The following is a 25,548-nucleotide window of genomic DNA, read 5'->3' on the forward strand; positions in this document are numbered from 1 at the left end:
TGGAGTTATATTTTACCTCACACCTGTGCTGGATTCCCTGTTTCATGGATCCCACATTTTCCCTTTTCTTAGTTTACTTCCTCATTACTCTACCACTAAGCCACAACCCTAGCCCTGTAGATTTATTTGTATAAGAAATTAAACAAATAGGGCCGGGGTTGTAGCTCAGTGATGGAGTACTTACCTCGAATGTATGAGGCACTGGGTTCAATCCTCATCACCACATAAAAATAAGTAAATAAAATAAAGGTGTTGTGTCCATCTACAACTAAAAATATTTTTAAAAAAGAAATTAAACTTGGGGCTGGGATTGTAGCTCAGAGATAGAGCACTCGCCTAGCATGCGTGAGGCCCTGGGTTCCATTCTCAGCACCACATAAATAAAATAAAGATATGTGTCACCCTATAAGTAAAAAATAAATATTAAAAAAAGAAATTAAACAGAATCTGAACCTCAGACTACTTTCATCTGATCTACTATAGCTATGTATATATGAGTAAATTTTCTCTCTCTTGCTAAAAAAGATGGTATGTTCCTTGTTTTTGTTTTCCAAGCTACAGTCCACATAAACTTTGAAGGCAAACTATTGATACTAAATTTGAAACTAAAATGTGTAATATTAATATTATTCTTTAGAGAAACCACCAGCACCATCACAAGTACAGTTGATCAAAGCTACTACCAACTCTTTCCATGTCAAATGGGATGAAGTACCTACCGTTGAAGGCTATCTTTTGCAGCTGAATACAGATTTGCCTTACCAAGCTGCACCGTCAGATTCTTCAGCAGCATTAAATGTGCCAGGTAAAATGAAAGTCATGCTTATAGAAACCATGTATACTTTAAAAAGTATACTGCAGCTGGGCTCAGTGGTGCACCTTATAATCCTGGTGACTAGGAGACTGAGGCAGGAGGATCACAACTTAGAGCAATATAGTGAGACCCTGTCTCAAAATTTTAAAAAGACTAGGGATGTAGCTCAGTGGTAAAGTGCCTCAGGGTTCACTCCCCAGCACTACACATACAAAAAAATCTACTGCAAGAGTATTAATTGCTTGGTTTAAGAAATTTTATGATCCAGGGCTGGGGCTATAGTTTAGTGGTAGAGCGCCTGCCTCGCACGAGTGAGGCACTGCGTTTGCTCCTCAGCACCACATAAAAATAAATAAAGATATTAAATTTTTTTTTTATGATCCAATGTTAAGTTTATATATTGAGTTTCAGGTCTGAAACTTAGCTGTTGTACCATTATGTGCAGCAGAATGGACAGACGTGCAGAATAGATTTTTTTTCCTGCAGTTAATTTTAATGCACTTTAAAAATTGATGTTTCTTGAGTTCAGAAGATGTTTTTGATTAGCTTTCAAAAATATTTCTTTCTTTCTTTTTTTTTTTTTTTTAAATCTGGGGATTGAATCACTAAGCCAGATCTGCAGCCCTTTTTACTTTGAATCAGGGTCTTACCAAGTTGCTTATGGCCTTGCTAAGTTCTGAGGCTGGCCTTGAACTCATGAACCTCCTGTCTCAGCCTCCCAAGTCATTGGGATTACAGGTATGCGCCACCGTGCCTGGCTGTTTCACCTTTTTCAAATGTATTTTTAATTAGGCACTTGGAAAGTAAAAGCAAATTTTTTTTTACACAGTCTTCCAGAAAGAGTTTCAGTTAGCTGTTAAACTATTAAGAAAACAGATAAATTTTGAGAGAGTGCTATTTAAAAAATCTTTAATATATAACTTTAAAGAATATTTTAATAATATGTTTTACTGATATTCATCAAGAGCATATCAGTCTGAACTTTGTCATTCCCACAGGAGGCAGAGTGGACCCTCACAGACAAGGCAGTAATAGCATCCTTCCGAACAGTGTAAGTTAACACATTTATGATGGCAATTGAATGTTTATTGTTAAAGTCCCAATTTTTATTAAGATTTTTAGTGCATTACTTTAGAATAGGGATCCTCAACCCTGGTACACATCAGAATTATCTCTGAGATGCCTGGACAGCTCTGTTTTTAAAGAAAGCTTCAGAGCTTGGAGGTGTAGCTCCTTGATAGAGTGCCTGCCTAGCATGTGAATCCCCTTGCTTGTACCCCCTAACACTGCAAAAAAAGGAAAGAAAGAAAGCTTTACAGACCGTTGTGATATTAAGGATTAAGAATCCCTGTCTAAGAGAAGGTCACCCTCATTATATAATATCAGAGACTATTCATATTTACAGATCTGTTTTGGAACTTTCCTATATATAATAAATACATGTATTCTACATTTCTAGAGGTATCCTTTAAATATGTACATAAACATATTCTTTATTATATATTTTTCCCCACAGTATATCAGTTGCTAAATTGAGTACCTCTGTATGTGATTTTGAGTATGAATTAATGATAGGCAAGAAGAAAAGTAAACAAATATGTCTATATCTACATCATTTTCTATGAAGAGAGTCTCCTGGTATAGATAACAATTTGCAAAATACTAATGAATTTTGGTAAGCTATTCATTAGCTTCCATGAAGCACTTTATAATTAGTAAATAAAGAAATAAAATAAATAAAGTGAGGCAGTTAACACCAGGAAAAACAATTGAATAAGAAAGGAACAATACTCAAAGCACTTTTATAACTTACCTGTGAATGTCACCATCATAATTATCAGTATCATAGTGTCTTTTTCCTATGCTAGGATCCATGCTTCCTGATCTTGTTCCTCTTTTCTGGTGTTTTCTCTTGGTTTGTTGCAGTATTCTCTCCAGTAGTTTCTTGAGTAATGACTTATGAAAGGTATACATTGTGAGACCTTGTGCATCCAGAAATTTCTTTATTCTCTTCACATTTTACTGATAGTTGAGTTGGGCTATAGAATTCTATACTGGAGGGGCTGGCATTGTGGCTCAGTGGTAGAGCACTTGCCTAGCGTGTGTGAGGTGCTGGGTTTCAATTCTCAGCACCATATATAAATAAATAAAATAAACATCGATTGACAACTAAAAAATACTAAAAAAAAAAAAAAAAAGAATTCTATACTGGAAACTTCTCTCAGAAAATTAAAGACATATCCCCTGCCCCCTTCCCGTTTTTAGCATTCACTGTTGCTGTTATCACCTGGCTTCCTAATCTTTAATATATGACCTAATTTTATCCTGTTTTCAGAAATTTTACCTATGATGCTTTAGGGTATGTGTCTTCATTTGAGATATGCTGTGCACTTAGTGGGCCCCACTGTTATGGAAACTCAAGGCTTTCATTACTGATTATTTCTTTCCTCTAATGCTTTGTTAATTTTTAAAAATTTGTTAAAATTCCTGTTGAACAATGGGCTTCCTGAACTGGTCCTCTAATTTTACTGTTAATCTCTTTTTCTACTTTCTGAAAACTTTCATTTTATATTTTAAATTTTCTATCCAATTTTTAAATATATTCAACCTCATTTTTAATTTCTAAAAGCATGGTCTTTATTTATTTTATAAGCACTTTATTCTTGCTTCATAAATGTAATGGCTTCCCTAATCTCTTCAAGAATTATGCCTTTTAAAAAGATTTGGAGTTTTATTCTGCTCTGCAATATTTCTTTTTGTTCAAGTGTCTTTTTTTTTTTTTTTTTTTTTGATGTTGGGGATTAAACCCAGGGCCTTGTATATTCGAGGCAAGCACTCTACCAACTGAGCTATAGCCCCAGCCCTCAGTTTCCTTATATTTTTAAAATTTAGGCTTTCATTAGAGGTTGTCATTAAATGGTCTGTGAGTTTGGCTGTCCTCTTATGTTCTATTCTTATGAAAGAATAGATTGGAGACTCTATGCATGCTTATTGATTATTAGACCTTAATAAGGTCTGCTACTAAGGGTAATTGGGTGGGAATTCACAAATATTCTCTAGCTTCTTGCCTGGGGGTTCTAAGTCTGGTTATCAGTATTTTAGGAGCGAAGTAAAGGAATGGGAATGGGGCAGTAGGTCTCTCTGTTCTACAGGTGAACTTACACTTAATTCCCATTTTTAGCATGACTGCTTAAAGGGTCACCACCACCCTTATTTGAGGGACACTAGAGCCTCACATATCAACCTGCCTGCTTACTTCCCCTCTTCAGTTAGAATGGGAGAGAGGAATTCTTCTGGCTTAGTATGCAGAGACAACCTAGCTGGTCTTCAGCAGTATGCGCACAGGCTGCCTTGTGACAGGCCTCCAGGGTTCCTTCCCTGGCTTGCTTCTAACTTCTGCCTTTTTAGACCTGATACCTTCCTGGGTCCTGCAGCACAGGTTTGCATCTTAATGACTTTTTCCCTTTAGGCTCTTAGTGTCTAGCTTTTTCTACTTTATATCTTACCTACAATCGTCTCCCTTACCATACTCTTATTCCTTATGTATTTATACTTTTATATTTCATTTCTAAGTATTTGAATTGAGTTTTTGGAGGATTATACTGAAATAAATGTATTTAATCTATCAGATTTAACCAAAACTCTTATGATATTTTATTTTACATAATTGTAGTTAGACTGTTTGAATTTTAAGTAAAGAGCGTATTAGAGACACCATAACAGAGACTTTGGAATTAAATAAATTCTAGCTGTGCTACTTCTTGGTTTCCTGACTGTAGATCTCAGATTACATAAAGTCTGTGAGTTTCAGTTTTCTTTATACAACAGAGTACATTATTCAATTTACAAAATTCTTGTGACAATTAAGTGAAATACAGAGTTTATAAATAAGAAACACAATGCCTGGTACAATTATTGTTGTTACCCTCATCATTTATTAAGAATGTACCATCACCACCAGTTAAGGGCAATTCTAGGGATCTTAAGAATCTTTTATTATTTTTTAATATATTTTTTTCTAGTTGCCAATGGACCTTTATTTTATTTATTTATATGTAGTGCTGAGACTCAAACCCAGTGCCTCACACATGCTAGGCAAGTGCTCTACCACTGAGGTATAGCCCTAGACTGGGATCTTAGAATCTTAAGAAATTATAAGCATTGATAATAAAGGTATAACAAAAACCATTACTGAAATAGAGCAGCAATACTGGTGTATTTGAACAAAGCCAGGTCTCTTTTATGGTTTAGTAGACCAATAGGTATTGTTACGTAATTACTGAAAAAGTTTTAAATGTGTTCATTATAGTGTATTTAAGAAGGCAAAGACAGTTTCATTAGGAAGATTCCTATCTAAAATGCTTAATGGTAAAAATGCTGATATGTGTTAATTTTTTTATATGGAAAACTCAATCATTAAGAATAATTCATTTGCTTGAAGTTTCCATAGAACAGATTTTACTTTCAGGAGTCATCAAATCTTTAATCTACATGCTGACCTTTGTTAAAAAAAATTTGAACAGACTGTTAAACTCAATAGTTTTCATTTTCTTTCCCTTGTTACAGAAGTATTTATTTGTAATACTAACTACCAGAATAAAACTCCAAATCTTTTAAAAAGGCATAACTCTTGAAAAGAGATTAGGGAAGGCATTACATTTTTGAAGCAAGAATAAAGGCTTATAAAAGAAATGAAGAATAAGATCAGACTTTTAGAAATGAAAAAGGTGGTTGAATATATTTAAAAATTGGATAGAGAATTTAAAATGTTGATTTTAAGCTGGGTATGGTGGCACATGCCCAAAGTCTCACCTTCACTGTAGGTTAAGGCAGGAGGATTGCTTGAATCTAGGAACTCATGGCCAGCCTTATATAGTGAAACCCTGTCTCAGTAAATAAATAAATAAATAAATTCCCTTAAAATATATCCTTCCTTGCCAGGCTCAATGGCACGTGTATGTAATCTGGCTCAGGAGGCTGAGTTAGGAGGATTGTGAGTTCAAAACTAGCTTCAGCAATGGCAAGGCGCTTAGCAACTCAGTGAGACCCTGTCTCTAAATAAAATACAAAAAAATAGGACTGGAGGTTTGGCTCAGTGGTTGAGTGCCCCTGACAAGCAAGCAATCAAGCACTCAATCAATCAATCAAATCTCCCTTCATTTCCCCTTCAAAAATGGTCTGTTGCTGGGCACAGTGGTGCACGCCTGCAATCCTAGCTACTCTGAGACAGGTGGATTGCAAGTTCAAGGTTAGCCTTAGCAACTTTAGGAGACTCTGTCTTAAAGAAGAAAAAGGGCTGGAGATGTAAAGCTCAGTATTGAGAGTGCCCTGAATTCAGTCCCCATTGCCACGAAAACAAAATCAAAAACTAATCTTTTGAGATGGAGATTAAGTGAAAATAAATTATTTTCTTAAAAATTTAGAGAATAAGTCTATATAGAAATTAATAATATAGTTTTAAAATGTTTTATATTTTGATAAACATCTTTTCAAAATCATTTTCTTGTGAATTAATTTGCTTGTTTTTTTTACATGTATTTCTGTTCACTGAACATTGCTTGCTACAGTAAACTATTTTATTTCTTGTAGATCAGTGACACAGTAAACAGTACAAAAGTGGAGCATTCAGCCATGAGAGGAACTGCAATGAAAAACAAACAAGATTTCAAAGCAACAGATTCTAATGCCATTTTATATTCTTCTTTGGCATCTAATGCTTCTAATCATAATAGTTGTATGGTGGATATGCTAAGGAAAAATGAAGGTATAAAGATGACATTTTGAATAAAACTAAACCTTTTTATAATATGGTAGGGAGTTTTAGAGTCATTGAAAAACTAAATGTTATGTGGTTTAAACAATTTTCCTCAAAATATTTACCATATTGCACCTAGTTAGAGTAAGGTCAGAATACCAACTAGGCCCTTACCTGAATAGTAATGACTTGTTATGGGTATATGAAAGTTCTTGGATAACATTTGATGTTAGTGTTCAGTGTCATTATTCCTTTACTTATTTTATTTTCTTAGCCCTGAAATTATTTATTTTAGGCAGGGATTTTGTCCATTTTGTTCACTTGTATTTCTCCAGCACCTAGATCTGTGCTTGGTAAATATAGTAGTCACTTAGTAAATATTTGTTTGGCAAATAACTGGATTATCCTCAGAAAGTTAGCTCAGTTATAAGAACTATTGATTAGCCCATTGCATTCATGAGAGCTTATAACTTGGTGATAATTTTATTTGCATATGCTGATGCTATTTACATTAAGCATTTCTTCTAATTTCAGTACCTGAAATTATTTTATAAATCTCATTCTGATATATCTCTCACATAGAAACGTGATTATTTTTTAATTTGTAAAAAAAAAAATTTGAAAGCTGATATAAATCTAATTATTCTTCACTTACTCGAATTTAACAAGATGAATATTCCTTTTATCTCTGTTTATCTTTATAGGTCTATGTTAGATTAAAAATATTCAAGGAAGATAATTTCCTATAATTTGGATAAGTTTAAATAGTTTAATTTTTTTTTTAAATAGTTTAATTTTTGGCAAGTGGTGAAACCAGATTTGTTGTGCGACAGTGCCTGGCACATTGTTTATACTCATATGTGTCATAGACTCCCCAGTTGACTTTTTCTCTGCAGTTTAGAGTAGCTGCTGAAGAGTGTTTCAGAAAGTGAAGGAGGAATATATTTCATTTTTTAATAAGCTATCTAATCTTACCATCAGGAAGAAATAGGTAGGAAATGGTTAGGAGACTCGGTAGGGTTCTGTCAGAACTGGGAGGTACATAGAGACTAAAGCAGTACATGGGATGGAGTAGGGAAAATATATCATTGAAGAGACTTTTAGAAAGTTGTGTTTATTAAAATTGACAAGTGAGTGGATATGACAAATAAAAGTGAGTTGAATATAAAGTCGACCATCAGAATGGATAATGCTTCTCTTTGTCAAGGTAGAAAGTATCAGAGCAAGAACAGATTTGGGGAAAGGTTCAACTGTCTTTGAGGAACACGAGAAATATATTGGTGAAGATTTTTAATGGGAAATTGTATACTTAGATCTGGAGTCTAAGAGAGAGTCCTCAGCTGGAAATATACATTTAGAAGTTTAAAAAGTATCTAAAATATAAGTTCCACAAGAGCAAGGACCTTGTTAACTTGTTCACTATTAGATTCCCAGCCACTGGTACAGTGCCTGGAACATATATATTTGGGAAGTGAATGATTCATGATGGTTTTTAAAGCACAGGGAAAATATGCAAAGGGAGGGGGAAAAGGCAGCTGAGCAACATGAGAATATAAGGCATCATTTGAAGAAGAAAAACTAACTGAAGAGGTTGAGAAGCTGGGGGGCTTAGAGGGGTAGGAAAAGACAAAATACTGGTATGTGCCTTTTCTTCAGACATCACAGTTTGTGCCTTTTTGTGTATGAATGTCTCTATCATATGAGAGAGCTCATGGGGCATGAATCCTGCCTGCTTTGCAAATAAGCACAATGTCTGATAGATTACAGACCTTTAGTATTGTAGAACGAATGAATGAGCCATAGAAATATATTTTCAAATGAATATATGTTCAGCATTGTTAACACTACAGAAAGATCAAGTAAATGAATACTGAAAAGTATTCCATAGCAATCATTGACATTTGCCAAAACCGTTTCATTAGAGTAGTATGCTAGAAAACAAAATTTGGGGAGATCAAGGATATGGAAATTGCTCTGAAGAAAATTAGTGAGGGGAAATAAAAACAGGAGGGGACTCTGGGTAAAGGAAGATGTGGGTTTGCTTGCTTGAGAGACTTAATGATGTTTATGTAATGAGAATTAAAATCTAAAGAAGAATCTAAAAGTCCTGAAAAGACAGGAATGATTGATGAACAAAGGTCCCAAGATATGAGGGAAGACAGAGAAGACAGGGAGGATGGGCACCATTTCTAGTTTGATGCAGGAGAAGACAATAAATTGATGGAATCCATGCCTGATGAGTTGAATTTTTTTATAACACAAGAGGCAAAACCATTTGACCTATGGTTTAATAGGGAGTTCAAGAACAGTGGTTTAGTGTTTAAATTGGAAGAGGAAGCTATGAAGTTGAACATCCATTATAGATAGAATGCATTTTTCTTCTGAACATTTTATGCCTTATGGCCAAAACATACTGATGCCATTTGCAGGCTCATGTTTATGATTTTAAAATTGAAAGTACCAGAAAACATGATAAAAACAGTATGACATAGTTATTTCCAGGTACTGTACTAATAATAGATCTTTTCTCTTTAAACTTAGGTCCTCACACTTCAGCAAATGTAGGTGTGCTAAGTAGTTGCCTGGACTTAAGAACAGTAACCCCTGAAACTTCGGTGTCCAGTACTGTTTCCAGCGCACAAACTATGGTAACCCAGCAGACCATTAAAACTGAATCATCCAGTACAAATGGGGCAGTTGTTAAAGATGAAACTTCACTAACAACATTCAGTACCAAATCTGAAGGTTTGAAATGTGTTTCACATACTGTATTTTGAACCATTTAATGTATATAAATTCATCAGATTTCTTTGTCTTAAATGAGAATTGCATTTCATCTTGAATTGAATCATGTAAGCAGATAAAGCATTTCAGTTAAGTATGTTATATAAAATAATCTTTGCTGCCTTACATAAAATAGTTAGATTAACACACACTGAGATATAATCAGAATATATTTTCCCTACTGTGATTAAATCCAGCAAGCCTTTTTCCGTATAAAAAATTAGTTGTAGAACATGGATTAACAGTTCTTCCAGCTTGATTAATTTCTAATTTTATAAATTCTTATTCTTATTTATCTTTGGTATACATTCTATGGAGTTCCAACTAGTTATCAAACTCATAAGAATGAACTATATGAATTAATTTGAATGCAAGTTCATATTTCTGGGCTGGGGTTGTAGCTTAATGGTAGAGCACTTGCCTCACATGTATGAGGCACTGGGTTCGCTCCTCAGCACCACATAAAATAAATAAATAAAATAAAAGTATTGTGTCCATCTACAACTAAAATTTTACAAAAATAAATAAAAAAGAGTTCATATTTCTAATTACCATGATTTTCTCCCTCTCCTTTTTTTCCCAGTTTTTTAAATTGAAAAATACACATAACATAAAATTTACCATCTTTACCATTTTTAACTGTACAGTCCTATGGTATTAAATGCCTGCCTACTTACAAGTTATATTTTCATGTGTCCAAGTAATTATATAAATCTTAATTGATTAATTGTTTAATTTTTAGTTGATGAAACATGTGCTCTGCCTGCAACTAAGATTAGCCGAGTAGAGATGCATGCTGTACCCATGCCATTTGCTGTAAGTAAATTACTTGGTGACAATGCATGTTTTCAAATGATTATTGTTGCTTTTTAAATGCTGAGCAACTTCTAAGTAAATTCATGAAAAGGTCCTTATGTCTTAGTTAGTAATGAATTGATAATAAATTTAGAAATAAGTTGTTGAATATGATAATGTTCCTAATGTTTAATGGAAAAAGCTTGCTAAAATGATAATACATATGCTGTGGTCACAATTTTAATAAAAAACACACATAATACATAAGTTCACACTCTCACATGTACCTACACAGTTGCCCACTAAAATGCTACATGATTCTATTTGTGGGGCCACCACGGATTATTTTTACTTTCTTCTCTTTATGCTTTCTATATTTTTCTGTAAAGAAACATTACTTTTTAAATCAGAAATACGTGAGTGTTTACACACATATGTATATGTGGTGTGATATGTAAATTACATTAATGGTTTAACGATAGTTATGTTATGGAACAAAAAGTACTTGGCTATATTTCTAGGAGCACAATAGACTACTGCAGTGTTGGATTGACATACACGTAGGACAACCCAGTAATCTCTGGCAAAGGCCAAAGTTAATCTGCATGGCACCAAACTTAAAATTCTAGGAAAGTGCCTCACAAATACACCAAGGTTGTCTTAATTAGATATGTATATAAGGATAATACATATATGCATATATATTTTTTAGTTTTTTTATGATGAGTCATTTCAGCTTTATTTTCAGCAAGAGGTTTTTTGTTGTTGTTGTTGTTGTTGTTGTTGTTTTAAATAAGATTTACCTTTTGGAATCTTCTAAGAATTGTGTGTGGTTTTAATTTGCTTTCAATTTTTTGGATTGCGACCATATATTTACCTTAATCAGCTTTCATATTTCCAGAATGTTAAGTCCTAGTGTTCTTAGATTCTTTTCAAGAAAGGATTGTTAAAATGAACTTTCTTCTTTTGAATCTGTTCTGCAATGCATCAGCCAGAATTGTACTGGTTATTTCAGCTGGAGCCAGTTGTTTTATAAAGTTGTTAAAGAGAATTTTTACAACTTTAAAAAAAATGAAGACAAGTTTAAAGCTATTCCTTTTTTCTCTAACCTTAAAGATTCTTCTAGTTAGTTCACTTTGTCATGTGTGATAGCCTAAATAACAAAAAATGTGAATGATAAGCATGTACCTCTGCTGTTATATATTTAAGACAGAAATAAATAACTGAAGTGCACATTTGTTTTGAGCTTCTGGAAACAGTGTCTCATTTATAAGAAGATGGCTTAAAAAGGTTAGTTCCAGGGATAAGTATAATTCACTTACCACTAAAAGTAGCTTAAGGTAGAGGAAATTTATTTGTTTTTAAAGCAGGGTAAAACATTTAAAACTGTTAAATCTCCTTCTCTGTAGTATATACTAAAATGTATTCAAATCGCATTTTAGTTTTGAACATTTTTTCTCCTTTTAGGTTTGGAGAATCACAGGTATTTCAAGTGCAAAGATCACTGAATTTTTGCTAGTTGTTTTGAATCTAGTAAAAAGCCAGCTTGGAATGAATTTTTCTTTATTTGCTCCCCTTGGAGCAAGTGTAATGTTTCACTAGCGGGATTACATTTTTCGGAGAGGGTCTCTGAAATGACAATGTTGTATAAAACAGCTGGAATTTTAACATATCACTGATTGTGAAGCATGCTAACTCTAGCCAGGTTGATAGTACAGAGCTACTGAGTTTGAGAATGCCTGTCACTCCTGTGTTTTAATTGGTGTCCCCTTTTCACTGTCAGTTGACCTAATCTGTTAAGACTTTATTTACTTATAAGCTATTAATGTTGTGGTGTTTACCCGTATACCTACTTGTATTTGTAGATCACTGCATGGATTTATTAAATCTTGAACTTTCTTATATGCTCAGTAAGAATCTTCATAAATCTTTCTTTCTCTAACATTAGAAAGAGTCTCCTTCAAATCCAGTGGCCACAGTGAAAGCAGGAGAACGACAGTGGTGTGATGTGGGAATTTTTAAAAATAATACAGCTTTGGTGAACCAGTTTTATTTGCTGCCAAAAGGGAAGCAAAACATCTCCAAGGTAACTTGATATATTTTCTTATAAACCTTGAGAGTGAGATTATTTTTATGAATCTTATTCATGTCACTATAATTTAGTGTTGTGTATACTTAGTCATTTTATATTCTTTGTTAAGGCTCTTTTTTTTCTTTTCTTTTTTTTTCTTTTTTTTTTTGGTACTGGGGATTGAACTCAGGGGCACTCAACTACTGAGCCATATCCCCAGCTCAATTTTGTATTTTATTTAGAGTCAAGGTCTCACTGAGTTGCTTAGTGCCTCACTTTTGCTGAGGCTGGCTTTGAACTCACGATCCTCCTGTCTCAGCCTCCTGAGCTGCTGGGATTACAGGCATGTGCCACCATGCCCAGTTTATTAAGGCTCTTTTAATAGAATATATAGCAAACATGTCATTTAAAAACTCTTTATCACTAAGCTGGACTTCACATCATAAAAAATCTATTCTGGCCAGCTAAAAAATGAGGATTATTTTGAAATGTCTCCCATTTTGTTACTCTCTATGTTTAGAGAATGGAATGTTGTCCCATTGATTCAGGAGGCTGAGGCAGGAGGTTTGCAAGTTTGAGGTCAGCTTAAACAATTTAGTGAGATGCTGTCTCAAAAGAAAAAATAAAAAGGACAGGGGTTATTGCTCAGTTGTAAAGCACTCTTGGGTTCAGTCTTTAAAAAAAAAAAAGAGAGAGGGCTGGGGATATAGCTCAGTTGGTAGAGTGCTTGCTTCACATGAACAAGGCCCTGGGTCCAGTCCCCAGTACCTCATGCACACACACACACACACAAAAAAAAAAAAAAAAAAAAAAAAAAAAAAGAATGAAACATTCTTTCTTATTGAGAGATTTTTTTTTGTTCCTGATTTTACATTTTAAAAAGTGTAAAAGCCCCAATATGCTATTGAATGCTTTTCCATTGAGTCTGACCCCCTTATAGATACATTAATTGAAACATTATTAACCTTCTAAGAATTAATTAAATAGATAACAGTTCTAAAGAGTGTTGGACTAATTTTTTTTAGATGGAGAATTTCTGAGAGGGGATTGTCAAGGAAATAGATATTTACTTTAAATTTTTAGATCTTCCCAAAAGGAGATAGTAAGTTTAAAAATCCAAAATCCTAAATGCTTAAAAGCCAGAACTTTTTTGAGTGTCAACATGCTGCCATAAGTGGAATAATCCATCTTTCCTCATGTGACAAGCCACAATAAAAATGAAGGCATACTAACTTATCTTTAGGTGATTTGTATAAGGTATATGAAAGAACGAACAAGGCTTGTCGATGAACAGAGCAAATGCCCATTTATTGGGGAACAGCTCTGCATATTTATAGAGCCAGGGGTGGTTTGACAGTTGGCATGGGGTGCTTTTTGATTGGAGGGTAAGGATCAGGTGAGCCAGCAGGGCTAGTCTGATTCGTGGGTAGGATCAGGTGAGCCAGTAGGGCTCTGACTGGTGGGTAGGGATCATGTGAGCCAGCAGGGCTCACCATTGCATGGCTCTTCTTGGGGGACGGGGAAGTTAGTCTTTGGAGCCAGGGCAACTCCCAACAGTATACATGAAACATAAATAAATTTTGTGTTTAGCTTAGGTCTTATCCCTAAGAAATCTCATGTGTATGCTGATATTCCAGAACCTAAAAAAAACCCTGAGATCTGAAATGCTTCCTTTTTTTTTTTTAAGATGGATACAATATCTTTATTTTATTTTATTTATTTTTATGTGGTGCTGAGGATCGAACCCAGTGCCTCACATGTGTGAAACAAACACTCTTCCGCTGAGCTATAACCCCAGCCCCCCCCACCTCAAATGCTTCTTGTACCAAGAATTTTGGATGAGGGATACCCATCCAAAATCCAAGTATATGATCACTTGTATCACATACAAGTGATACCCAACTTGTATATCATTTACTATATATATTACTTATATTTGAATTTCTCTAATATTACTCTTGATGTCCCTCTTTTTCACAATGAATTTTTCCAATATTGACAAGAATAAATTCTGGTTAATAATTTGTTAGTATTATGCTTAATGAAATTTCTGGCTGCAGTTGACTGTTATATATAAGGACATATCCATATAAGGGCTGATTAGCTGCCTGATTTTTCCTAAAAGAAGTAAAGAGCATAGTGAGGCATGGTGACACACATCTGTAATCCTGGCAGCTCAGGAGACTGAGGCAGGAAGATCACAAGTTCAAAGCCAGCCTCAGCAACTTACTGAGGCCCTGTCTCAAAAAATAAAAAAAGGGCTGGGGAAGTGGTTCAGTGATTGAGCGCCCCTAAGTTCAATCACTGGTACAAAAAAAGAAAGAAAATAAGTGAAATAACATAAAATTTAGAGCCAGGAACTTGGTTTTGACTCACTAGCTCCAGCACTCAGCAGTACGAACTAGGGCAGGTCACTTATTTAACCTCTTGAGACTCGGCTTCCTCATCTATGATACATTGGCAGCCCTGGCCCACAGGGAGATTGTGAGGGTTTAAGGATAATGTATAAAAGTTGAAAGTAATAAATGTTAAGATTTAACTTCTTAGAATATGTAATCTAATTATTTAACATTTATTCAGTGTCCTGGACATAAATTTTTAAAATTCACTATACTATGTGTTGATCTCTCCTTTTCTATCAAACTTGCTTGCCTGTCTCTAAGAGTGTTGTTCTTTATTTTTGGTACTGAGGATTGAACTCAGGGGCATTGAACCACTGAGCCACATGCCCAACCCTATTTTTTTTTCTTAATATTTTTTAGTTGTGGATGGACACAATAACTTTGTTTGTTTATTTTTATGTGGTGCTGGGTATTGAACCCAGTGCCTCACGCATGCTAGGCAAGTGCTCTAACACTGAGCCACAACCCCAGCCTCCCAGCCCTATTTTGTATTTTATTTAGAGACAGGTTCTCACCCAGTTGCTTTTAGTGCCTCGCTTTTTGCTGAGGCTGGCTTTGAACTTGTGATCCTCCTGCCTCTAACATCTGGAGCCACTGGGATTACAGGCATGTGCCTGGCTCTAAGGGTATTGTTCTTGGGAAGACTATTATTAAACAGTAAACCTGAGATTCTGCTCCAAATGAAGTTTGCATGGAGGTAGGATAATTGTTACTTTGTTTTTATAAAATGGTTGGTAATTTTTTTTCTACCTTCATACATTTTATGTGCAGAATACCCTTACTGGAAAAATACTTATTCTCTGAATAATAATCACTGATTAATGGGCTTATTAGTTGCTTCTGTATTAGAAGGTTTATTGCTTAGAGTGAGAGAAATAAATGTGAATTGGAACTTTAAGAGTTTTATTGTTCAGTGAAGATTAAATAATTTAAAAATTTAAATAATAAATTAATTGTTGCTTGTTTTTTTTTTCTTTTGTATATATTACATTTTAGGTAGGAAATGCAGATGTACCTGACTACAGTTTACTTAAGAAACAAGATCTTGTTCCAGGCACTGGATACAGGTTTAGGGTTGCTGCAATCAATGGTTGTGGAATAGGCCCTTTCAGCAAAATCAGTGAATTTAAAACTTGTATTCCTGGTTTTCCTGGAGCCCCTTCAGCAGTCAGAATTTCAAAGGTAAGATGTCAAGTCAAGACTTGTTGGTGATAGTATTTGAAACTTCTTATATTAAGTAAACTCTTTAGAAGTTTTTGCTAGGATCTAATGAAATCAGAGATATCTAAAAAAGGTGGATTAAAAGTTTAAAAAATATTCTTTGCTAATCACTCATGGTATTTTAATTACCAAAATCTCAAGCAGAATTATAAACATCCAAATCATAGAGAAGCAGGGAAATCTGCTTTGTTCATATTGTTATGTATCCCAAAGTTCATGCTGGAGAATTTTAATAGAACATATGAAATTGGATTGTATTTTATTGTAAGTTATTCTCTTCCTTAGAGAAGAAAAGATCTGCATTAGAGAAAAATCCTCTTTTTAGGGTATAACAGGCAGATATTTAAAGCTTGTTAAAGCTTGTTATGTTTGTTAAAAGTGGGCATGAATTAAACATTGTAGATCCCACTAAGGTAGCTTTTCAAAAGTCAGCAATATGAGATCTAACATCTAATGCAATTACTTTAGCAAAAAGAAGCATTTTGTGTTCTAAAGATAGACTTAACATAATAAATACTAAAAGAGAAAACTTGAGAACCTTTACCTGCTCCCCCCACTCTTTTTTTTTTTAGAATGTTGAAGGTATCCACCTTTCCTGGGAGCCTCCAACTTCACCTTCTGGAAATATTTTGGAATATTCAGCCTACTTGGCTATCCGCACAGCACAGATACAAGATAATCCAAGCCAGCTTGTGTTCATGAGGATTTATTGTGGTCTTAAAACATCATGTATAGTAACTGCTGGGCAACTTGCAAATGCACATATTGATTATACATCCAGGCCTGCCATTGTGTTCAGGATATCAGCAAAGAATGAAAAGGGATATGGACCAGCTACACAAGTTCGATGGCTTCAAGGTAACAATAAAAAAGCATCTTTAAATTGAATTTTTTTCTTTTTTTTTTTTTAACTGAAGCTGTTGTGATGATAATTATTTATTAGTAACTGGTTATGAAGATTTGTCATTTAAAAGACTGTATTTCTAGCAGTTATGAATTTGAGTTTGTAAGTTGTTCTTAAAATGTATTTGCTCAATTCTAGATCCAAATAAAAATAGAAAAGAAGCAAAGACTCTCTGAAAATTAGTATATGGATTCTTCCTTACACATATAGCTCTTTTACAAAGAAAAATAATAAAATTAAGATAAAAGTTAGAAGGCTTTAATACCCCAATACCTTTTTTAAAGGCTATGTAACTCAGTCATCCTAGAATTATTGAGATGATTCTAGTAACTGACTGGTGTACACTTCACTGTCTTACTTAGTAAGTGTTCGCTGCATTGTAAATGACCTATCATTGAATACTTCCTCTAACTTTATTGTCTATGAGCGGTGATCCTCCAACAGCTATCTTCTATGGATAATATTTGTGATACTAATGTTAGTAGTCATTTGATTCTTTTAATCATAGTTAGCACAGAGCTTAAAAAATTTTAAAGAGAGAGAAAGGCAAGTTCAGAAACTGCTTTTGAATTTCTATTTTTCAAAATCATGGTAAGATTAAAAAAAATAATAATGGGTATTCTTGATTCATACCAGGCCAATGTATTTGAATATACATTTGGTTAAAGCACTTAATTTACCTGGCCCTTAATTTCCTCACTTACAGATGAGAGAATTAAAAGAGTTTGCCTTCAAGGCCCCTTTCAGCACTAAAATTTTGTATTTTCATCAGATGTAGAGTATGTCCCTGAACATTGAACATGTTCATGTGTCTTAATGGTTTTACCTTTGCTTTTTCTGAAATTAAAATCTTCATAATTTAAAATTCAAAATTAAAGTGTATGTCCTCTTACTGCAGAAGAAAGAAGCACCTTAATGGGACACAAGTTTTGAAATAGTGTTTTAAACATTTGTAAGATTTTTGTAAATGCTCTAGATGTTTTATTTTTGCATAATTTTTACCTCAAAATTGTATAAATTTTTTTACAATGAAAATATAAGCATTAGACAGCTAACTCAGGTTCTTTACAACCTTAAAGATGCAGATGAACATTATGAACACTCTGCTACAGGTAACTTGTTTTAAATATTTTAGGAATTTCGTGGTTCCACTGCCTATTCAAATCTGGAATGAATATATACAGAGCAATAATTGCAGAAAAGATATTTCTCACTAAGAGCTACAATAACTGTAAGGGCACCGGTCTATCTTTTTAATACCACATAACCTTATGCCAGTTTAGGTTGACTGAGTAGCAATGTCCTCACACTTTGTGTATAATATCCCCAGCAAAGATGGATTTAATTGTGAAGAATTGATATATATGCGTGTTCCAGTTACTAATTTAAAGTGTATAGAATATTTTAATATATAATTTTTGTAAAGAACTGGGATTTTTATACTACAGTATTTGTAATTAATGTGTCTCACTAAGTTTCTTTTGAAGAAAATATGCAAATTGTTAGACACATAATGAGTGGTTTCTGAACTCTAAAAGATAAAATAAATGCACTACTATAGTGTTGTTAGAATACCTTTTTTTTTGTGGCTATATGAATCCTGATTCTTTAAATGTGTACTTTATAATGTTTACAAGGAGCTTCTCTGGTTTGTTGTCCCAGCAGTTTCCTTGGCGAGAGCTTCATTCTGCATTTGTTTAATTCATATGCTTTGCTTTTGGCATATATTTGCTTTTTGCACTAGTAGAATTTTAACTTACCTCATTATTATGTTTGTAATCTTTGTATAGCTTCCATAACATGTCTGATATAGGCTAAAGAAATACTTAACCAAAGTTAAAATGAAAATAAATGGTAAGCAATTTTGCACATATTAAGTGCTAGGATTTGTTGTGTATGTGTGTGTGCTTAGTTATAAAAATAATAAGAATGGAAAGTTTAATAGTAAGTATATGTCTTAAACCCAATTATTTTAATTATCTATTTGCTTTATTAGAAAAACTTTGGCTTTTAACCCATTATTATTTGCATTAACAATTTCCATCTTGAAATGCTTCTCTTAATGACAAGGAATAAGTTGATTTAAAGCAAATAGTAGAATATTTGCTTTAAGTGTACATGTTAATATCAACTTGGTATTTAATTTTCTTTACTTTGCTGAAATGCCTCTGTTGTGTTAGACCAGGAGGTGAATACGAACCTGTGGTTCTAACATATGACTTACTTCTTAGAAGGAAGGGCAGCCTTTTCATACCAAGGGATTTGTTAAAATAATGAATCTTTTTATTTTGAGAATTAGCCCAGTTTTGTTTGTTTTTTTAATTTGACATTAGTATACTGAGCACCAGTCAAGTTTATCTTTCTGATAAGGGATTGGTGACTGAAAGATGCCATTAGAAAATCTCTAATGGCTTTTAATATTAACAGTTAATAAGAGATAGCTGTATGTTCATGAAAAGAATAAATTTGGCAAATAATGAGAGGAGTACATTTAGCTTCTTGTGATTTGCACATTTTTCTAAGTGAAGATCCCTTTGTATAACAGTGGCTGTATCATGTAGATATTTTTCTTTCTTTGCTTTTTTTTTTTTTTTTTTTAAACCGTCAGTGCTGGGGATGGAACCTAGGGCCTCACACATGCCAGGCAAGCACTCTGCCACTGAGCCACATCCCCATCCCTGGCAGATATGTTTTCATAAGATGAAATTACTTTCTTTACGCTTCCCAGTTGGGTAAACAACTCAGATGTAATGAGCTTTTGTGTCACAGTCCTCTTTCTGTACTCTGCAACTTTGGTTCCCATAAGTATCAATATTTTTGATGTTGCATGCTCTTACAATTATGTTTTCTAAAATATTGTATTGACTTTAGTTTAGTAAACTATTTTGGCAATTTAACCAGAAATAGGGTATATATAAACTCAATTTTATCTGCATTAAAAAATTGAAATAATCTAATCGCATGTATTATGTACCTCTGCCCCATAACTCAGTTGCACAAATATAATTATCTATGGGAGAGTGAAATTGTTGATTCATTATTTCAAAGTCTTATAGATTAGAAAAGATTCGTTCTGATTAGAGATATGGTCTATAGCTAAAGATACTTTTATTTTAAAAAATAACAGCACTTATGAACACCATTTGTATCATTGGATATGAAGAGATTATTAGTATTTAATAACAATATTAGTATTGAAGTCTTCAGATCACAAATGAAGTAGTTGCAAAGTAGACCTGGTCTTTGACCACTTAAGGTGTAACTGTTGTATTTAAAACTGATTTAGGCAGTTTTATGTATCATGTACCAATGGTATGTAAAATAAAGCACCTTTTCTACTATAAACACTTACAAATGTTATTTATTTTTAAATACATGAAAGAAAAACGAGTGTTGGCAGAGTAGATCTATAGAAATGTTTATGTCACGCATTTGACTTAATATAGGCAGTCTCTAAATTAAGATGGACTGTGTCTAAAAGTTTGTTTTTAAGTTAGTGAATTGTGGTTGGGAGTCATTTTTTAATAGAAACATAAAATCTATTTGATCCTAATTGTAGCTTAACTAATAGGCTTGGAAGTTAAAAAAAAAAGTTAATTGTTGCAAAAAATAGCCTAACCTTGTTTTACCTGTTTACTCTTTTTTTTTTTTTTTTTTTTTTTTTTTTGCTTTTCACACTTTTTAGTTCACAGCAGCAGGCTTCTGACCTGCTACCCTACTGAGATGGTTCTGGCAAAGGTCGGGAATAATCTCCCATTTCCAAATCTAGTGATCTCTTTCTTCCTACTTAATCTTGTCATCTGAGCACTCCTTGGCACTTCCATTTTCCACAGCTATGATGCCACATTCTGTCTTTTATGCACCTCCTCCTGTCTTCGTCCACGTTTCCTTGGCCACCTGTCTGCATGCCTTGCCAGCCTGAGGAGGCCTTCAACACACTCCACCTCCGGGTAGATTTAACTGCCTTTTTTTGTGCTCCACTGTCCTTTGTCGTAGCAATTTAAAAACTGTGCCTTTATTATCATTGTCTCCCTCCCTCTGCTAGATGGTAGGTCTTTTTTTTTTTTTCATACATTTACTTATACATGGACACAATACCTTTATTTTATTTATTTTTAATGTGATGCTGAGGATCAAACTCAGTGCCTCACACGTGCTAGGCAAGCACTCTGCCACTGAGGTACAACCCCAGCCCTAGATGATAGGTTTTTAAGGCAGGGACTAGGTGTTTCTATCTCTTTCCTTTGGCCACTTAGCTGGTACTAAATATTTTAATGAATGAGTAAAGAAAATTGTTACCTTTATGCCTCTCCATATTCTCACTTCCCACTCTCAAGTCAGGGTCAAAATGGGAAAGAAACTTTGAAAGGAAAGAAATTTAGCAGGTAAGTCTCTAAAGGAAATTCAGACTTTTCAGCCTTGTCTTACCTATCCTACTCTTAGATTCCCAAGAGAAATTCTGGGATAAATAAAGAATTTAATAGAGATCTTAAGAGGAGGTCTTCGATCTGAAGAGACCTTAGCATTTAATGAGACTATAGACATTGGTGGATTTTTATTTTTCATACTGTATGATCAATATGAGTTAAAAAAATCTGTCAAAAGTCAAAAGTTAGTGTCTTTTCTGGCACTAGACAAAACTACCTATTTAAGCACAGGGACCTGGTGGAGGATACATACACACAAGGTTAACAACTGCTTCAGATTTTGTTATCTCAAGTCAGGTCCCTGTTGTCATCTTAAGCTAATAGGATGAAAGGATGTTATTCTCAGGAAAACAAGATGACATTGGCTTTCCTCCCTTCCAAGCCTCCCAGTTACCATTGAGAGTATCTATGCCTATATACATATATATTTTAAATTAATTAATTTATTTTAATTAGGTATATATGGCAGCAGAATGCATTTTGATTCATTTTACACAATTACAGCACAACTTTTCATTTCTCTGGTTGTACATGATGTAGCGTTGCACCATATGTGCACACATGTCAGATAGGGCACTAATCTCCAGGATATATAAAGAACTCAGAAAACTTAACACCAAAAAAAACAACAACCCAATCAATAAATGGGCTAAGGAGCTGAACAGACACTTCTCAGAAGAAGATATACTTTCGATGAACAAATATGGGAAAAAGTAATTAGAGAAATGCAAATCATCTCACGCCAGTCAGAATGGCAGTTATCAAGAATATAGACAACAATAAATATTGGCAAGGATGTGGGGGAAAGGCACACACATACATTATTGGTGGGACTGCAAATTGGTGCAACCAACCTGGAAAGTAGTATGGAGATTCCTTGGAAAACTTGGAATGGAATCACCATTTGACTCAGTTATCCCTCTCCTTGGTCTATACCCAAAGGACTTAAAATCAGCATACTGTAGTAATGCAGCTACATCAATGTTTATAGCAGCTCAGTTCACAATATGCCTATATATTTTTGTACTCCAGAGCAAGACTTATTTTAATCATGCCTGGAAAAACATAAACTATAACATTCTGGGAGTGAAACAATAAATTCTATAGACTGAACAAAGAAAAGGCTATAAAAAGCTTAGGATGCAACTTTCTTGTTCAAATAGATTCCCATTTGTTCTCAGTGTCAATTTTCTTCTATCCTGCCCTCTATAGAACTAAATTAAGACAATGTCCTCTTATGGGCCTATTAATCTCAGCAAGGATCATCTGAAACTGAGCATGAGATTATTTTATTTTATATAAGATAAATTGAGTAAAGGGCTGCTACTTAAAGGTTGTTAAATTCAAAATCTGACTGCTACTTCTGCTAGTGCCTCAAATCAAATACAGGATTGTGAAGCCCATGTTCTTGGATAGAGAGAAGGCTAGGGAGTCATAGGTATGAGACTAGAAGGGCTTAACAGGAGTATTCCTTATATGCTGAGTTTACTTTGCTGGTTCAATAGTCCTTTACAAAGTTTCTGGAGGACTGGGGATATAACTCAGTTGGTAGAGTGCTTGCCTTGCATGCATAAGACCCTGGGTTCAATCCCCAACACCACCAAAACAAAACAAAACAAAAGTATTTCTGGAGATGTTAGGTGTTTACATATAACCTCCTAAGATAAAAGTACAGAATGTAGGAATTGGTAGCATACTGATATGGAAGCTAAAACAGAAGTGGACCCACTCTCTTATGTTCTTACCACCTAGAGACAAGAAGTGAAAGGCTGTATCATTCCTAAGCATGAGGAAGGCAAGGATTGGGGTTGTGGGTCAGTGGTAGAGTGCTTGCCTAGCACATGTGAGGCCCTGGGTTCTATTCTCAGCACCACATAAAAAGATAAATAAATAAAATATTATGTCCCTCTACAGCTTATATATATATACATACACACACATACATATATATATATATAATTGAGGAAGGCACAAGAAGAGTCCTTTGTATTTGAGTACATACAGGTTCAAAATGAAAGGTAGCAGCAACTACCTTTCATTTCAGAGCAGCAACTCTGTCCATTAGGAAATTGTGGTCCAATAAATGTCCATCTCCAACCAAGAGAATTACCCATTCGTCCTTTATTTGAGGAAACAGAGTAGAATCTAAGAATTTAAGCATTTTCTCTTAGTTTCTCTTTCATAGTAGGAAGAGGACAAGAAGCTGCAGGCATAATACTATCCAGTAAAACAAAGACATCAGGTTAGAGTGTCTGAGCAGTTCTGAAGATCTAGCTGCTTCAGCCAAATCCATTCTACTACCACTTGCAGTTTAGCACCCCCTGATGGCATTATCCATTCCAGCTTCAATATGATTCTAGGTCTTTTGGCTGCAGAGGAGGTTTTTGGTTTTTTTTTTTTTTTCTTTTAAAATAGCTATATCTATGCCTGAAACTTTCTGGTGATTGGCAGCCCTGTGTTCGACCCAGCTAGGGAGTGTAGGCCTGGAGAATGCACTTTCTACTTCCCTACTTAGGCTGGCCACTTTCTGTGGGACTTAGTCTCTCCCTCATACCAACTCCTTAAACCAAGATTATGTTTGCTTGCCCTACTTGGGTATGGGGGATGGATTAAATGTTTCAAGATCTATTTACTTTTTTAGAATTTCTGAATTAAATACTAGTTTGTAGCTAATCCCTTAAATAAGGAGAACTCATATCTTAACTATCTTATAGGTCTGCAAAATGGCACCAGCAGTGATGATCTTGGCACAGAAACAATTGCAAAACTATTGGCTTTTTTTTTTTTTTTTTTTTGTGGTGGTGCTGGGGATTGAATCCAGGGCCTTATGCATGCAAGGCAAGCACTCTACCAGCTGAACTATATCCCCAGCCCATTTATATGACCAGCATTTATGTGACCAGCAAGGAATCTGTTTTTAATGCTTCTGGAGGAACAGTCAATAGCTGCCATATGCATTCCATATTGTTGTAATACTTACCACATGCATGCATTATTATGAGAATGTGCCAGAGGAAATTTGTACTTTTGAGAGTCCAGAGAAGGCAATTTATTTTGGCATTTGCATCACCTATCATTTCATTATCTGCTTTATTTTACATAATGATATAATAAATATGATTAATTATACCAAGTGAACAAAGATCAGTTAGCCAGAGACACGCCAGTGGTTGAGGCAACTTGGAAGAGCAACACTGCAGTACTGTGATCTCAGTGGATTTTGAACTAGTTAAGTTCTGTAAATAAAAATCTATCCTGTTCCTTTTTTTCATATTATCAATTACTTTTCTATAATTGTTATTGGTTGATTGCATAGCAAAGCAAGGACTGAAGTATCAGATATTTCTTCTTTGCTGATGAAAGTATGTATTGAATGATCTTGTAACTTTTTTCCTTAAAAAATATTGTGAAATAACACTAAAGTATTCAACCGTGTACCTACTCATTTGTCCTCCCTCCATTCACACCACATGAGGTAAATGTTCTTCTGTTATTTTTGGTTGATAATTCTCATGTTTTTATTTGTGGCTCTATCATCTATGTATGTATTCCTAATAAAATGTTGTTTAGATTTACCTGTTTTTGAGCTTGTATGTAAATAGATTCATGCTATATGTAATCTTCTGTGACTTTTTTCTAGCATTTTTTGAGACTTCCATCCATGTTTATTGCATGTAACTATTTCATGTTTTCACTGCTGTATAGCCACAATGACTATTTCACAATTTATCTGCTCTTCTATTTCTGGAGATTTGGACTTTTTACTATTATAGACAATGCTGCTGTGAACATTCTGCCCGATTACAATGTAAGTTCTGTGTGGCCTGGGGTCATGTCTGTTTTGTTCTGTACTGTTTTCTCAGTGTCTGGAACAATGCCTGGTACAGGGCACATGCTCAATAAATGTTTGAAGAATGAATAACTTCTTGTACCTGTCTCCTGTGCACATGTGCAGGAATTGCTTTCGGATGGTTTTTTCAAAGGGTGGTCCAGGGACCCCTAGGGTCCCTGAGACCCTTTCAGAGGGCCTCTGAGGACAAAGCTACTTTCATGTAATATTAATAAATTATTTGTCCTTTTCACTTTCATTTCTCACCAAGTTATCAAAAATTTTCCAGATGTTTGATAAAATCACTGCTTTGATAGCTGATCAAGTATATATTTGTTTATTTTGTGTTTTAAAAAGTCTTCATTTAAACTTCTTATGTGGCAAATATTAATAGATAGAACCCATATGAACAACAACTTTTTGAGTTCCTTGATAATTTTTTTGTTTTTGTTTTTTTGGGTCAGGGGATTGAACTCAAGGGCACTCGACCACTGAGCCACATCCCCAACCCTATTTTGTATTTTATGTAGAGCTGGGGTCTCACTA

General features: G+C 34.3%; 1 protein-coding gene across 4 annotated transcripts in view; it reads left to right on the forward strand.

Annotated features, from left to right (window-relative positions):
- Positions 1–24,604, forward strand: part of HCFC2 (host cell factor C2) — a 41,144-nt gene extending 16,540 nt beyond the window's left edge. Inside the window, exons 8-17 of one of the 4 annotated variants that reach the window (XM_081310159.1) lie at positions 638–805; positions 1,813–1,865; positions 6,404–6,578; positions 9,111–9,314; positions 10,096–10,169; positions 12,097–12,234; positions 15,618–15,803; positions 16,415–16,700; positions 20,580–20,696; positions 23,888–23,914. In XM_081310159.1, the coding sequence (XP_081166285.1) occupies positions 638–805; positions 1,813–1,865; positions 6,404–6,578; positions 9,111–9,314; positions 10,096–10,169; positions 12,097–12,234; positions 15,618–15,803; positions 16,415–16,700; positions 20,580–20,668 (1,373 nt within the window). In that variant the 3' untranslated portion in view covers positions 20,669–20,696; positions 23,888–23,914. The other 3 variants (XM_081310157.1, XM_081310158.1, XM_081310156.1) reach the window with 3 other exon arrangements.
- Positions 24,605–25,548: the final 944 nt, after the last annotated feature.

This window comes from Spermophilus citellus (genome assembly GCF_964194105.1).
Source record: "Spermophilus citellus genome assembly, chromosome: 10".
Taxonomy (NCBI): Eukaryota; Metazoa; Chordata; class Mammalia; order Rodentia; family Sciuridae; genus Spermophilus; species Spermophilus citellus.